We start from the raw sequence: 17052 nt of genomic DNA, 5'->3' as shown, positions 1-17052 counted from the left end.
GGGAAATTCCCTTTTTCCCTCAAGCCTAATAATATCTCTGTATTTTAATAATATTTTTAACACTGTTCAGGCAAATATTTCTCAGCTATCAAACAAAAACTGGGTGTTTTTAAGTGAAGTATACTGAAATTTGTCTTTCAAAGACTAGCATTGTAATCTGTTCTGATCTTTCTGGAGTGTGTTCATAATGAACAAGATTGAATGGTCCTGTCCTCTTAAAATGTATATTCAATCTAGGGGGTTTGTAGCTCTCTTCTTGAGTTTAAAGTCTCAATTCTTCTTTGAGTGCTGGTGCCTGTGTGTGTCCCACATGTGGGTGCACATGTGCCCAAGTCCATACATTCTAACAAGCAGTGTGTGTTGGGCTGCACATGCACATTAGTTCTCCTCGTGCTCCAGACCAAGGGCATAAGATGCAGCACTGATCGAAACCTCTCCTGTTCCTTCTTACCATCGCATGATCTGAGCCGGAATTCCTGTCTCCACAGACTTCTCCAGCTTTTCTCTTTGATAGCCTGTAAATAGATTATGTAAATAGTTGTATAGTTAGTTAGTATAGGTTGTTCTTCCCCCATACTAGAGACTCCCTCACTGTCTGGGGCTATGCCCAGAACCCTGGTGTTCAAGAACTGTCTCTTGCCCTCACTCCTTCTCCATGAGCAACTATCACCAATGCTGTCTCTACTGCTTGGGTGAGATGCACATTGCTTCAAGGTGCAGCATCTGTTGCTTGTTTCCACCACACACACGTCAAGCTTGTGACTTTCACTTAGGAAACACCTTATGGAGAAGGTTATGAGACCTCACTCTGATCCGGGTCATGAAGATACCACCCACACACACTGTACATTGGCCCCATCAGATGAGCAGCATCCTGACAAGCATGAGCTTAGAAGCGGAGTCTACCGACTCTTCTTCCCAGGCATCCCATGAGAGTACAGGGGGCACTCTCATGTCTATAAGGACCCGTGTCCAGGTTTGTCCATAAGAGATCCCTCCCCTTTTGACAGGCCAAATTTGTTTAATGGAGAACAGATGAGCCCTTACACTCATTGAAAGACTCACAGTCAACGCTCTACACTCTGTGGGAATTCACATCCCAGCCCTGAGGAGACAACACCCCCTCCATAGACATTATACCACCTGCATCCAGCTGAGTCCCACATAAACATCAGGCTTCAGAGGCCTCAATTTTCAGCCCCCTTAATTACCATGATCTTTGTCTGTTCTCAGCTACCCACTAAGGGCTACTTTTGACACACCAATCAATATTCTTCCACTGCTATTGATGCAACCTTCCTCTATCCACCTTATCTTTGGGGGCTATCACTCACTTTTCACCCACAACTGGGACTCTATCACAACTGAGAATTGGATCTTAGACATTTTTCACTAAAGATATTCCATAGAGTTTCTTTCCATCCCTCCCCACAAACCCTCATCCTGGTCCCCCTTCAGGGACCATTCTCATGAGGTGATTCTCCAACAAGGGGCAATAGAACGAGTGCCACCTCACTATGAAGAAAGTTCCTTCAGTTTCTAGTGGTTTAGGAACATTTCCAGTTCATAATCCTTCCCTTTGGACTAGCAACAGCACACAGTATTCATGAAAGTTTTCTCTGTGATGGCATATTTCAATGATTGGCTTTTAGTAGGTGGCTCCAGCCAAGAGGTCAGATAGGCGACTTTGTTCCTGCTCCATCTTCTAGCAGTGCCAGATGTCTGTGCGAACAAAGAAAAGAGCTTTTTAACACCCACACAGACAATAAAATTTATCAGAGCAGACTCTATTTCAGCAAGAGCTTTCCTCCCCCGCAGAAAGATTTCAATCAATGAGCAATCTGATAGCACAGATTACTGGCAGACCAAGGACTATGGTCAGAGTACGCCTTTCTCTTTGAGGCAGACCGTGGGCAGTTATGTGATACCATTCACCAGACTTCATTTATGATGCCTACAGGCCTGACTTCAGTCGGTCTACTCACCAGATGAGGATTGCATCAACTCCAGAATGACCATTCCCATCGGGGTCATTGCTTGTCTTACCTGGTGGTTGAATCCAGAACAAATGAGAGTAGGCAATGCCCCTAGTGCCACTATCTTAACAGATTCAACCCTTATCGGTTAGGGTGCTCACCTGTACAACCACACTGTACAAGGTGACTGGATCCCACAGGAGGCCAGATAGCACATCAGTCTGCTGGAACTGAGGGCAGTCTGCCTGGTATGCAGGACTTTCCTCCTGCTTCTACATTTACTTCCATATCAAAGTAATGTCAGATAACAGCAGCATGGTCTTTCACATAAATAGATAGGACGAAGGAAGGTTTCTTCCCTTCTTTCTAGAAGCAGTCTGGCTTGGACCTGCTACATCAAAAACCACATCACCATCCAAGCCACATACCTTCCAGGTGCTCAAAACTCTTTAGCAGACAGCCTGAGCAAACATTTCTCTGTAGACCACATGTGAGGAACACCTCAGTGGAATCTCTTCACAAAATGAACAGGAAATTTCCCTTGTACTGCTCTGGAGGAATGTAGAATGGCTTCCTGGAGTTCCATTCACACATACACAAAACATTTTGCACACTAGTTCAGGCGTCCACTGTGGATGCGGCAGTGGGAACTGCAGTATTTTAAGCTTCTTTGCTGCCAGCATCCTTGCACCCTCCTCAGTCTGAATACTGCTTATCAGTCATCCATTTGTGGAACATGCGTAGGGACCAGCACTCGAAGAATTGGAGGTTGCTTATCTGTAACTGGATGTTCTTTGAGATGTGTGGTCCCTGTCTATGTTCCACTACCTCCCTTCCATCCTCTCTGTTTCGGATCCTACCAAATTCGCAGTAAGAACTGGAGAGGCATCATGCCGCACTGCCTCTTATGCCCTCAGTCTGGAGCATAAGGAGACCTACCACATATGCAGGTCAGTGGATACTGTTTGTTAGACTTCACACTCGAATGTACTACATGCATGCTGTGGCTGATGGCCGGCTTCCCTCTAGTGGATCTCGTGCTTCGCTCCCGTTGGGGGCCAGGAAGGTGCCCGTCACCCCGTCTTCCCTGGGGGAGGGGGATAGGGACCCGGGCCCACCCGCTTCTCCGGGTCCCAGCCCAGGGGCCCTATGAACAGCAGCTGCAGACTGCTGGCTCTGTATTTTGGAGCCGCGGCTTCTTCTCCTGGGCTACTTTCCCCCCTCAGTCCTGCTGGCCTCTCAGGCCGTGTCCGTGTTGCCCCTTGCTGGGCTCAGTACCTTCTTAGGGGTTCCTCCGCTCTTCCCCGCTTTGCTACTCTGGTCCACTACTTCGCTTTGCTCCACTCCACTCCGCACAGCACAACACCTCTGCTCCCTCCAGCTTGTGCCCTGTGTGTTTGAGGCGGAGTCCTTTTATGGAGCACCTGGCTGATCCCTAATTGGCCTCAGCTGGCTCCTAATTGCTCCCTCATGGCTCTGGTTAGGCTGCAGGGAATAAAGCCCTGATCATCCTGGGGCTGATATACCTCCCTTCATATACTCTCCTGCCGTCCTCTGCCCTTGATATATCACAATGCCCATCTACATATAGAATACAGATAGGGACCTCGAAGACCTTCCAGTTACAGGTACGTAACCTCTATTTTTAAACTCGAATATCTTTGTTGGTAGACGAATATTGATTGTAAAATGACCTCTTATAAAATACAGACATTTGTTTCTTACCAGTTCTATGTGAATTGGAAATTTTTTAAGTTAAAAATGTATGTATTTTTTGTTAATTACGGTTAATTATCCTTTGAATTGTGGTTATTAGAGGAGATGCTTTTCTTCCTTTGCAGGTGAAAATAGAAGCCTCCTGGGATTCCACAGTCCATAACTGCATTCAGCTCAGTAAAGGAACAGCATCAGATGAAAGAGTTTTCCTTATTGTGAGAGTGACTGTCCAGCTCAGCCATCCTGCAGAAATGCAGCTAGTGCTGCGCAAACGTATCTGCGTTAATGTCTATGGGAGACAGGTACATCTTTTAAAACCCTACGGCGAGTTTTGACTCCCTGTCAAAGAGATGAGAGACCCGTGGCAAAGAGCTTTTGACTTGCTCGACTCCAAACAGAGGTCAGGAATTCCTGGCCCCCAGTCAATGCTCAGACTCCTAGTATGTGCCTCACTTCACTGCAGCATTTTAACTCTGGTGTTGCCCTTTGGAGGGTTACCAACCTTGGGTTGAGATGGAGGTCTGTATATTTTAAATGTTTTATGAGAGCTGTGTGTTTGTAATTCTGAACCTTGACAAGTTTCCCTTGAAGCAAAATGGAATTTAACACTGGCCTTCAAAAAAAGTGTCTTTAAATAAACTCTTAGCCAGATGCACCTGTAGTACAAAAAGAAAAGTGTCCAGTTCTCCTGTTGATATAGTTTTTCTTTAGCTGAATACATTTGTTTGATATGTTAAAGTGATCTGGGTCCTTTTTGTAGAAGCTTTGAAAATACCAAAGCAACTTGTATATTAATCTTCAATTCATCTTCCTCATGAGTCCTGCTGGGGGCGAGACCTGGAGAATCAAAAAGGTGGGATGCTACATTTCACCAGTCCTCAGCAGCTTCAGCTCTTTAGCACCCGGTCATAAAGAAGCATTAGAAATAGCAACACCCAGCTGCTGTTTTGACTCCTTGTGTTTCCTTGGTACTGATTTGCTTTGTCCTGTCTGGGAATAACTAAAGGCTTCAAGTGGTTAGTATAACTTCAGTGTCTTGGAAGATTTTTTTTTCATGGCTTTGGTATGACACTGCTAAATACTGGAGAGAATTTTCGTCTCAGTATCATTAGTATTCATCTAGTGAATACTCTTTTCAATCCCAGTCAAGTTTAGTAGGGGTTATCCTCATGGGCCAGGAGCTCATGTTTTGCAGATTAGTGAAATTTATCTAGTTTGCCTACGTATGCTAAGTGAAACCTGCACTGTTTCCCCATCATTAGCGTTCACTACATCAGTTTCTGGATACTGACTTCTCTCGCAATCTGAGACATTTAGGGATATGCTAGCAGCAGTTGTGGCACACGTCCCCTTCTGTGGCTTCTCAGAACAGGCGTCTCTCTTGGCCTTTTATTTTCTCCATTTGACCTGTTCTGCCATGATGGAAGGTGCAGGGGGAGGAACAAATGAAAGGCAGGAGCTCAATGGATGGTTCTATTCACCGAATGATCCCTGAAAATCTTCATTCCTTGATGAAGATGGTGCTCTACTCAACACTGCCCCAAAATTTAGCTTTCTATGCCAGCCATAGTGGTGGATAAGGTGGGGGTGCTGAGCTGCTCCTCAGTTTGCCGTCTGGACACAAACTCTGGAGTGAGACTAGAAGGGGCATGGCCAAGCTCCAGCCAGAACCCTGTGGACATGTCTGAGCTGTTTTATAGTATTTGGAGGAAGAGAGGCACAGCACTAAATGTCTGACTAGGGGTGAAGTCATTCCCAGAAAGGAAAGAGTGAAGCAAATTTGCCATTATCTAGAACTAGGGGGGAACCCATTTCACAGAAATCATTTGCAGGCTCCATTTATCATAAAGAGTGTATTGAGTCTCTCCAACAATGCCGATTTCTACAGCAAGCTGAGTCAGTGATGTTTTTAACTATTTGCCAACACAAAATATTCCATCTTCTCACGAGGTTTTTTAAACCCCAATGATAACCTTTCCAGGCTGCTCAGACTCAGCAGCATCTCTCAATGACTCATCTCTGCATTAATTCAATAGTTCAGTTCTTAACCCTGCGAGGCGCCAAGTCAGCATAAACAATGACCATGCCCTCTTAAATCATTCTTCATAACGATCTCTTTGGTCAAGAATTTGATGTCTATACTTGCCAACATTCAAGACAAGTCACCCTGGGCTCTCCAAAAAAACTAGAGCCCAGCCAATCCTTTGTTTACTAGTTAAGAGGGCACTTTGTTGTGTAGAAAAATAAGCCAATTTTTACATCTGTAATGAAGATAGAAGTAAATGATTTTGTCTGTATTTGGACTAAAGTCCTTTGAATGCTGCCTGCTTCTTTTGTCTGTTCTGTTATTTGCCATATAAAATAACTTGCTCCTGTTGAAAATATTAATTTAAAACACTTTTTTTACTGAAACAACAATTTTCCCCCCCTTTCCTCCTTCCTGTATAGGGTTTTGCACAGAGCTTGCTGAGAAGAATGTCTCACCGAAGTTCCATTCCTGGCTGTGGAGTCACCTTTGAGATAGTCTCTAATATTCCAGAGGTGAATAACTAGAAATTGAAAATATCTGAAACTGTCAAAGGGATGCCAATTTATTGAAATCTCACATCTCTTTGAATATTCATTAGCTACTGTTGTTACAAGTAAAAACTAAGATTCCTAGAACAGAAAGAAATTAGACAAACTATTTTTCCGTGTTGTGTATTTAAAAAAAACAAAACAAAAAAAACCCAAAAAACAAAACAAAAAGGTTAAAAGTAATTTAAATTTCAAGTTGACACTGTCCCTTAACAAATAATGCCTTGCTTTAACCCTTGGAGCATTGAGCCTCATCACACTTCCCTTCATTGCCTCCATTCTTGCCTTCCTTCTGTCAAAACAGATACCCAATAACAGTCCCCAAGAAAGCACTGCGAGAGACAGAAACCTCACACCCAAAGTGCTTCTGAAGCTGTAGTTTGTTTTGTCAACTTTCTTAGTTTTATTTCCCTTCAGAAGATAGCTTAGTATGTGGTAGGGAGCAGGCAAAGACCCAAATATGGCTGGCTCTAGTGTTATAAAATATCTGAAGACAGACATTTTACTCCTGGGGGAATTCTGCACCAAAAAACTAAAATATTTTAAAATTTTGCAAAATTTTGCATATGTGCACAGAATTTTATTTGTCAAAATAACACAATATAATCACACCAGTTTCAATTATTTTGGTCATTTATTTCAAAATACCTGTCAGCAAGTGTGTCTGTAACAATAAAGACATCGAAAAAGATTCAGGAAATTTTTTTTGACAAATAGGTTCCTTACTACGCATATTAATATAGAACTTTGAGTAATAATTCATTTAAATTACAATACAGAAATGTATTTCCTGCATTGTTCAAAAGCAGTGCAAAAGCTTGGGGAGTCAAGGGTAATGGAGGAGCTGAGGGAGAGGGAAGTGATTGTTGGGAAGGAGCCTGGGAGTGACCTGGAGGGCGGGAGAAGTATGGAACAGGTTTGAGGGGGCCAGAGATAGTTGGGGAGCCTTATTCATTCAGACCCTGGCTGACCCCTATCCTCTCCCATTCAGTCAGTCACATCTGCCCCATCACTATGTCCCTGCCCCTCCACTCCCCATTCAGCCAGGCATATCTGCACATGTGGCCAGCACCCCCACTCCCTCCTGTCCCCATGTGTCCCTGCACCCCCAGTCCCATTCAGCCCCTGGCTTAATGTTGTCACCCCGCTAGCTCCTATGCTCCCACCCCCGTCTGTGTGACCCCCCAGCAACCCCCTGTGCCTGTCCCCCCATAACCCGTGCCTCCACTGCCCCTCCCTCTCCACGGCTGGCTGCTGCAGCCCATGAGCTAGCTGCCCTCTTTTCTGGCACTACATCAGCTCCTGGTGGGCAAAAAGTGTAATTGCAGCATGAGCACTTTCGCAGCTTCCCTTTGCCTCCCTTGTCAGAATCAGTCATTCTGCAGGGGGGGAAATAATCTGCGGGGGACATTAATTCTGCTCTTGCGCAATGGTGCAGAATTCCCCCAGTAGTAGTATTTACATTGCTTAATGGTGATATCTCCCTATGAAACTCTGCTGCTAAGGAAAGAGAACCATAACCAGCATTTACAGCTTAAGGGCTGGATTCAGTGAAAACAGTAGAAGCATCCATCCAGCTTCTATGCTGCAGGAGCTCCTAAAAAGCCTTGGTTAGGGATTCCTGCGTGTGTTACAGAAGTAGATTGAATCTTCCTCCAAATTAGATAAGAAATTAATGTTGACTCAATATCATCAATGTTTTAAAGCCTTTACTATGGTCTATACAAAAAATAGGTGTGTTGTTTTTTGCATGGTTGGCTTTTTTGGTTTTTTAATTGGAAATTTTTGCTTTAAACAAGGCAGCCTTTCTTTTCTTCCACCCAGGATGCTCAGGGAGCTGAGGAGAGGGAAGCACTAGCGAGGATGGCAGCCAATGTTGAAAACACAGCTTCGGCTGACTCAGAAGCCTATATTGAAAAGTACCTGCGGAGTGTGCTGGCAGTGGAGAACATTCTCACCCTGGATCGTCTTCGCCAGGTATCTTCTTCTTTTTTTTTTTTTTTTTAAATGCCAGAGTTGACATCAGTAAATATACTGACTGAGAACACTGTTGTGATTGAAATCTCTCTATAAGTGCATGCAATGGATTAATAAACAAGAGGACCACTTCAGTATATAACTCAGCTCTTCAGAGTGTCCTCAGACAAACATCCAAGGAAGCAAGTGCACAGTGGGTAGCTCTTTCACATAGTTACTCCTAAATTGTATGCAGTACAGGTAGGACTGAAGGTTTGATATCAGTGGCACTCTCCATTCTGTATTCCTCCCTATGCACTGCCAGAATTGTATTTCAAAAAAGATAGTTATGTGTGGAGGTGGCTTTAGAATTAAACAGAGTTTCACAAAGCAAGTTTTCTGAGGTCATTAGCAAACCTTGCGTCATCTTGTATATGCTATGCACTGGAGAAACCAAGCCTGTTCTATCAATAAGCAAGACATTGATTAGGTTAATCTTAAGTATTGTAACTTGATCTGTTTACCAGGAAAAATACAGGAGAGAGAGAGAGAGAGACATTTATGGAAAATTGTATTTCTGGGTATAAATTATGCAAGCAAAAGATATAAAGTTATGCAAAACAAACCTGAGTATGTGCTTGCCCCATATAAATTAACAATAAAGTGTGCTGCACTCTAAGTATTGAAAGTAAGTTCCCTGTCAAATGTAATTAGTTTAAAGGATTAAAATAGGAGCTCAGCTAGGAAAAGGAATCTTGCTGTTCACATCTGTTAGAGATACAGTCCTCTCATAGATGCAAGTGACCTTCTAAAGATTATATAAATCCTAGCCATACCACTAAGCAAACAGCTACTAGTGGACAAACTTGCCCCATTCCCTGTAGACTTCCTACTATCAACATAATATATGAAACATTAAAGATTAAATTGTGAAGTCTCCTTTCTTTCTCTGGTGAATGAGGGCTATATAGAAATATTTTCATGGATATGCAAAACCACACTTTGATCATGATTTAGATGCTTGTAAAGTGTTTCTGTCCTGTTGTCTTTACCGGTCTGCAGGAGGTTGCGGTGAAAGAGCAGTTAATGGGGAAAGGAAAACTTAACAGGAGGAGTCTCAGCTCTCCCAACGTGAATCGGGTAAGTATGCCACAGTTGCACCTACAGTTCCATGAGGAGGGCAGATCTAACCTTACAACTCACAGGGCCTTAAGATGTCAGAGTGGGAGAATAACACAATGAGTTGCCTCTGGTCTGGTCCCCCTCTTCCATGATTGGTGATGGGGGAGATAAGCCAGCATGTGAATTCCTGAGCAGACACGCACAACCCACAAATGACCATATCCTGATCACATAGGCTTCTGTTCTCAACACCCAGACCATGTAAAAATAGCCATGTGAAATGTTCTTCTGTACGTGCTATGCTTTTTTGAAACACTGAAGGTTTTTTCATCCAAATATCAAATTAATATTTTGTGCTTACAATTTTCTGTCTGAATATCTCAAGGCATGTTATAAATACTAATAGTAATGAATTATACCTCATACAGTTGTAGGAATTATCTTTTGTATTTAACATATGAAGGAACTGAGACAGAGATTTTTGACTTGCCCAAGATCCCACAGGAAATCTGTGGCAGACTTAGAACCGAAGGATCCAATCAATGGAAGTTCTGCCATAGACTAGAGTGGGGACATAATTTCACCCTAAATCACTTGACTCCCAATTTTGTGCTATAACTGCAAGACCATCTATCTTACTCTCATGTATTTTCAAGACACATTTATTGGAGGTACTTAACATTTTGCAGAAATAACTCCATGTTTTTACTTTAACCATTTCAGATATCTGGAAGTCGTCAAGATTTAACTCCCCTGTATAACCTTGGCAGTCACAAGGTAAGCATTTAAAGCTCTTTCTAAAGAAAAGTTATCAGAGCGTTTCTTTTATGGCATTTTATGGCCTTTGAAGAGGAGATCAGGGAGGATCTCTTTCTTTTTGTGGTGTGTGGCCCCAGATTCCACTCCATCACCCACCATAAAAGAAAATCATCAGGACATGGTTCAGAAGTAATTGTGTTTAAAAATTAAAGAATTACTTTTGAGACACTTTGCAAGGCCTAGATAAACTACAGGGTCTTCCCATGGTCTGTACAGCTCGTGTGTGCATGTGCATAAATGTATATGCATGTGCATATGGAGAATATGGGGGTGAGGAGTTTTAATGCATAATGAAGTTGTGTGAAATAATCAGGTTTTCATATTCAGTCTAGTGTTGATAGTTAAATATCTGTTCCATGTAGGAAATGCTAAAACATCTGCAGATGATGAAGTGCTTATAGCAGCATCCATAGAAATGTCCCACAGTTTCTTGTTAAAATATTATTCTTCATTTAAGAATTGAGAGAAAAATTCATTATCTGAATTTTCATTGTTTCTGTTCTCCTTTTTCTACCTCTTCTTCTCCTGATATCCCTCATTGCATGCTTCCATGTCCAAAGGTCCCAGCAGAGGTAACTAATGCATTAGGGACACCTAATGAGTGAGATAAAATTATTATCCCACTATAAAGTTACTATATTGTGTTTACTTTACATTCCTTTGCTTTAAAATATTTCTGCTTTGAAAATACTGCCATTATGCCTCATTTTCATAGGAACAGCCATACTGGGTCAGACCATTCTGGCAGTGACCAATGCCAGATACTTCAGAAGGAATGAACAGAACAGGGCAATTATTGAGTGATCCATCCCCTGTTGTCCAGTCCCAGCTTCTGGCAGTCAGAGGTTTAAAAACATCCAGAACTATAGGGTTGCATCCCTAACCATTTTGGCTGACAGCTATTGATGGACCTATCCTCCATGAGCTTATCTAATTCTTTTTTGAGCCCATTATAGTTTTGGTCTTCAGAACATCCCCTGGCAACGAGTTTCACAGGTTGACTGCGTTGTGTGAAAAAATACATCCTTTTGTTTCTTTTAAACCTGCCGCCCTTTAATTTCATTGGTGACCCCTGGTTCTTGTGTTATGTGAAGGGATAAATAACACTTCCTTATTCACTTTCTCCATACCATTCATGATTTTATAGACCTCTATCATATTCACCCATCCCCTTAGTCATCTCTTTTCCAACCTGAAATAGTCCCAGTCTTCTTATCTGTCCACATAATGGAAGCTGTTCAATATCCTTAATCATTTTTGTTGACCTTCTCTGTACCTTTTCCAAATTTAATACATCTTTTTTGAGATGGGGTGACCAGAAATGTGTGTAGTATTCAAGGTGTGGGTATTCCATGAATTCATATAGTGACACTATGATATTTATTGTCTTCTTATCTATCCCGTTCCTAATAGTTCCTAACATTCTATTTGACTGCCGCTGCACACTGAGTGGATGTTTTCAGAGAACTAGCCACAATGACTCCAAGATCTTTCTTGCGTGGTGACAGCTAATTTAGATCCCATTGTTTTGTATGTATAATTGGGATTATGCTTTCCAGTGTCCATTACTTTGCATTTATCAACATTAATTTCATCTGCCATTTTGTTGCCCAGTCACCCAGTTTTGTGAGATTCCTTTGGAACTGTTTGCAGTCTGCTTTGGACTTAACTGTCTTGAGTGATTTTTGTATCGTCTGCAAGTTTTGCCACCTCACTATTTATCCTTTTTTCCAGATTATTTATGAATATGTTGAACAGAACAGGTCCCAGGACAAATATTTGGGGCACCCCACTATTTATCTCTCTATTGTGAAAATTGACCTTTTATTTATACCCTTTGTTTCCTGTCTTTTAATCAGTTACTGATCCATGAAAGGATCTTCCCTCTTATCCCATGACTGCTTACTTTGCTTAAGAGCCTTTGGTGAAGGACTTTGTCAAAGGCCTTCTTAAAGTCCAAGTGCACCATTAGTCACTGGATCACCTTTGTCTATGTGTTATGTTAGTTGACACCCCCAAAGAATTCTGATAGCTTGATCAGGCATGATTTCCCTTTACAAAAGCCATGTTGACTCTTCCCCAACAAATCATGTTAGTCTCTTTCATCCTACACTGATGCTAGTGAATAACTCCACTGAAAACAGTGGAGTTACACCAATGTGAAACTGTTGTAACTGAGAGGAAACTTAGCCTATTGGATGCATCTTTCTTTTAAAATTATTGCAGAGCTCCAGCTGCTCAGATGCAGTTGTTTCATAGTTTTGTAGAAATGTGAAACTTGTGGCATGGTGAAGTGATACACAGGCCTCTTCATACTACTTAAAACTAACTAGATGGACATGAAACAAGCAAATGTGTCACAATCCTGCACTAGCAGCTGGGCAATGAACTAGATGACATTATGGGTTGTTTCCATATCTAATCTCTGTGATTCTGTAAGGTTTCCATGGAATAATCTTTCATTGTTTGTATCCAGGGATTTATGGGAAAGTGTTGATTTAACTTTAAAAAGGATTTTGTGGAAGATGTACAGAGTTATCCTTTTTTGTCCCCATTTTGCTAGAGGAATGGTAATTGGTCCTTTCTTTTTTACCGAGCCTTAATATACTCGACATAATCCATGACCTGTCTGTACTGGGGTTTTTCCACCTGTGTAGCTAACCTTTTATAATCACACCATCCTCCAATCCCTTGCTGGGGTAAATTGTAGCAGTGCAAGATCCGTCTTACATTAACGTAGTGCATCTTCTCTGAAGGAGTCTGTCCCAGTGCAGCTCTTTTGATGTAATTATAGGGTGCACGTTTTCCTAATCTAGACAAGTCTTTGGTCAGTCCTTAACGTATTACTAGCTGGTTTGAAATAGTCTCTGGTTCAGACTCTTCATTGCATGAATCTGTGTGAGTTCTTCTTTTTGCAAATTGTCACTTAATCAGTGTGTGCCAGTGAAACTGTTTTGGATTAAATGCTACAATAAATTCTTAGAAATTCTGCAATAGCACACAGACATCACAGAGCAGACTCACAATTTTGAGCCTTCCAGTTTTGTCATAAATGATACAAAAATTGGCTTCATTCACTGAATTTCAGCTAACATCCACTTGTTAAGTTAACAAGTCCCTTAATCACTTGAGAAGAAGTGATTAAGCATGCAGGAAAGAAATGGTGGAAACCATCTTACCCAGAGGCAACCGATTTGTTGTTCTTCGAGTGCTTGCTCATGTCCGGTGTGCGCATGTCGCATGCATGGTTGCCAGAGATTTTTCTCTAGTGGTATCTTTAGGACTGGCTCTAGTGCCCTCTGGAGCATATGCGCCGGTATAAGGGGCCCCTCCAGCTCCGCACCCCTTCAGTTCCTTCTTACCGCCCATGACAGTTGCTGGAACATCTCTCTTGCTTCAAGCCAGGCTTCTCCCATTAGTGTTATTTTTTCCATAGTTTAGTGTATATGGTTTATTGTAAATATTAGTGTAAATAGTTGTTAGTTAGTGGTAGGTCCCATTCATCAAGGGACTTCATGTACAGGGGCCAGGCATGCCCTGGTCTCCAGGCTTCAAACGCTGTGTCTCCTGTGGGAAGCACATGCCTGTGAGCGATCCACATGCTGACTGCCTAAAGTGTCTGGAGGAGTCTCATGGAAGAGTCATATCTGCAAGGGATTCAAGCCCCGAAAGAGAAAACAGGGGGATATAGGATTCAAGGCTATCCTGATGGAAGCCTCCCTTAAGCAGGTCTCAGATCCCAGCCACTCTGATTCAGCTCCAAGTATGTCGGCGTCAGTGTGAAATTCACCACCAGCACCGAGCTCTTCCCGGCACTACTCCCCATCCCCAGTGCCAAAGAAGAGGTACAAAAAGAAGTGAGCTGATAAAGGGGAGGTTGCCTCGTCAATCTAAGGACAAGCAGTCAGAGGGAATGACACCCGCGCCAGGCCACTCTGCTACACTGGCACCTGCAAAGGCATCGTCGACTCCACAAAGGGTGTTGAGTCCGGTGCAAGACCCGCCGCCAATTCTGGATGACTCAAGTAACCTGGTTGCCCCATCAACATCTGAAGCCTTCCAGGCATCTAGGGACTTGCTGTCCCTATCAGTTCTCCCCACACCATCAGGTCTTAGAGTACCTGTGAGCAGGAAAAGAGCAGGAGGCACCAAATATCTTTCCAGCTTCAGGTATGCAGTACCTTCTACTTGAAGGATGCTTACTTTCACATTTCCAATTCACCGCCCTGCCCTTCGGTCTGTCAGTGGCCCTGAGGGTTTTCACAAAGTGCATGGTGATTGTGGCAGCCTTCCTCAGGCACAGAGAAGTACAAGTTTACCCTTACCTCGATGACTGGCTCATCAAGGGTCACCAACAGGCTCAGGTATGTCAGAGCATCAGCTTGATCCACGCTTCCTTCCAAGAGCTGGGCCTACTGATAAACGAATAAAAGTCAATGTTGATCCCCGTTCAGAAAGTGTAATTCATTGGGGCAGTGCTTATCTGAACCCAGGCCAGATCCTCTTTAACGGGCTCGTTTCCACACTATGACAAACCTTATCTCCAAGGTCAAAGGTCATCCAATAATGATAGCTCGTGTCTGCCTCAAGCTGTTAAGTCATATGGCAACATGCAAATATGTGGTACAAGATGCAAGGCTACGCTTCAGACCCCTCCAACAGTGGCTGGCATCAGCGTATTCTCCAAGCAGACATAATTTGGACTTGGTGCTCACAGGTCCTCGTTTCCCTGTCCTGGTGGAAAAACCCCAGTTCAGTAATGAAAGGGGAGCCCTTGTGACCTCACAACCATTGTGACCCTAGTCACGGACGTGTCAGATCTTGGGTGGGGAGCCCACCTCGATAGCCTCAGGGTGCAAGGCTTCTGGTCCCCAGAGGAGCTCCCTCTACACATAAACATCAAATAACTCAGGGCAGTGCATCTGACCTGCCAAGTGTTCCTCCTCAAAATTGTGGGGATGATAGTGCGGGTCTTAATAGACAACACGTTTTACGTGTTTTACATCAACAAGAAGGGAGGGGCGTGGTCCTCGGCCTTATGCCAGGAGGCCCTGCGCTTGTGAGACTTCTGAATGGAGCACAGCATCCACTTCAAAGTGGCTAACCTCCTGGGAACGCGAAGCATGCTGGCAGATTGCCTCAGCAAGATGTTCTCCACTCACCACGAGTGGTCTCTCCATACGGAGGTTGTCCAGATCATCTTCCCAAGTTGGGGGCATCCCCCAGTAGACTTATTCACCACCAGGCAGAACAGGAAGTGCCCTCGGTTCTGTTCACTGAACGGGCACAGTCTGGGCTCCCTCTCAGATGGCTTCCTGATCTCATGGTCACGTTGTCTTCTGTATGCCTTCTCTCCAATTCCTCTGGTTTACAGAGTACTCCTAAATATCAGACACGGCAAAGGCCATTCTCATAGCACCGGGGTGGTCACTCCAGCATTAGTTTGGCATGCTGCTGGATCTCTTGATAGCAGAGCTCCTCGTGCTCCTGCTCTGCCCTGATCTGATCTCGCAGGATCATGGCACATTACTCCATTCGAACCTCACCACCTTACACCTGACGGTATGGTTGCTGCATGGTTAAACCCTGAGGAGCAAGCCTGCTGGGAACAGGTTCGGCCCGTCTTGTTAGGCAGTAGAAAGCCGTCCACCAGAGTGTCTTACCTAGCTAAGTAGCTAAGTGGGTGTCTGAATGAAATCTTTCCCCATCTCATTTGTCACTGCAAACCATATTAGACCATCTACTCCACCTAAGACAGCAGGGCCTGGCACTTTCCTCCATAAAGGTTCACTTGGCAGCCATTTCAACCATCCACTCTCCAATGAACAGTAGTTCAGTGTTCTCGCACGAAATGACTGTTAGGTTTCTCAAAGGGCTGGAAAGACTCTACCGTCAAATTAAGCAGCCCAGTCCACCATGAGATTTTAATTTGGTCTTGTTTAGGCTCAGTGGGGCCCCCCTTTGAGGCCCCCTACTTCTCTCATGGAAGGTCACCTTCCTGGTTATCATCACGTCAGCTAGAAGGGTCTCTGGGATCAGGGCCCTCACACTGGAGCCACCTACACAGTGTTCTTCAAGTACAAGGTCCAGCTACTACCCTACCCAGCCTTCCTACCAAAGGTGGTATCTCAATTTAATCCAGCCAAGACATCTTCTTACCGATTTTCTTTCCAAAGCCTCATAAGTCCGCTGGGAAGCGGAGGCTCCACACTTTGGACATTAGACGAGTGTTAGCTTTCTACATTGAGAGGACTAAGCCCTTCCACAAGTCCACACAGCTCTTTATAGAATAGCTGAAAGAATGAAAGGCCTACTAGTTTAATCCCAAAAGATCTCGTCCTGGATAACCACCTGCATCAAGTCATGCTATGAGCAGGCTAACATCACGCCTCCAGCCATCATAATGGCTCACTCCACAAGAGCTCAAGCTTCCTCTGCAGCGTTCCTCATTCAGGTGCCAATCCAGGACATGTGCAGAGCTGCGACTTAGTCATCAGTCCATACATTTGCAGCCCATTAAGCTATCACCCAATTGGCCAGAGACTGACAGTTTTGGGAGAGCAGTGTTGCAGTCAGCATGACCATGAACTCCAAGCCCACCACCAAAGGTACTGCTTGAGAGACACCTGACATGGTGTGGACATAAGCAAGCATTCAAAGAAGAAAAACGGTTACTAACCTTTCATAACAGTTGTTCGAGATGTGTTGCTCATGTCCATTCCATGACCCACCCTTATACCCTTCTGTGGTAGTTGCTGGCAAGAAGGAACTGAAGGGGCGGGAGACTGGCGCCGTCCCTTAGGCAGACCATATGTGTGCGGTTCCAGAGGGCATTAGAGCTGGCCCTCTGGATACCGGGAATAATCTCTGGCAACCGTGCACGCAC

General features: G+C 43.8%; 1 protein-coding gene across 1 annotated transcript in view; it reads left to right on the top strand.

Annotated features, from left to right (window-relative positions):
• The window catches only part of KIF13B (kinesin family member 13B), a 239215-nt gene that overhangs the window by 174289 nt on the left and 47874 nt on the right, over positions 1-17052 (top strand). The window contains exons 33-37 of the mRNA XM_067556161.1: positions 3818-3994; positions 6141-6233; positions 8094-8246; positions 9288-9365; positions 10071-10124. Coding sequence (XP_067412262.1) covers positions 3818-3994; positions 6141-6233; positions 8094-8246; positions 9288-9365; positions 10071-10124 — 555 coding nt within the window. The remainder of the gene's footprint in view (positions 1-3817; positions 3995-6140; positions 6234-8093; positions 8247-9287; positions 9366-10070; positions 10125-17052) is intronic.

This window comes from Emydura macquarii, unplaced genomic scaffold, assembly GCF_026122565.2.
Source record: "Emydura macquarii macquarii isolate MOO-44397 ecotype Brisbane River unplaced genomic scaffold, CSIRO-AGI_Emac_v2 contig_1676, whole genome shotgun sequence".
NCBI classification, from domain to species: domain Eukaryota; kingdom Metazoa; phylum Chordata; order Testudines; family Chelidae; genus Emydura; species Emydura macquarii.
Note: the sequence above shows the minus strand (reverse complement) of the source record. Positions and strands in the feature narration are given on the sequence as shown.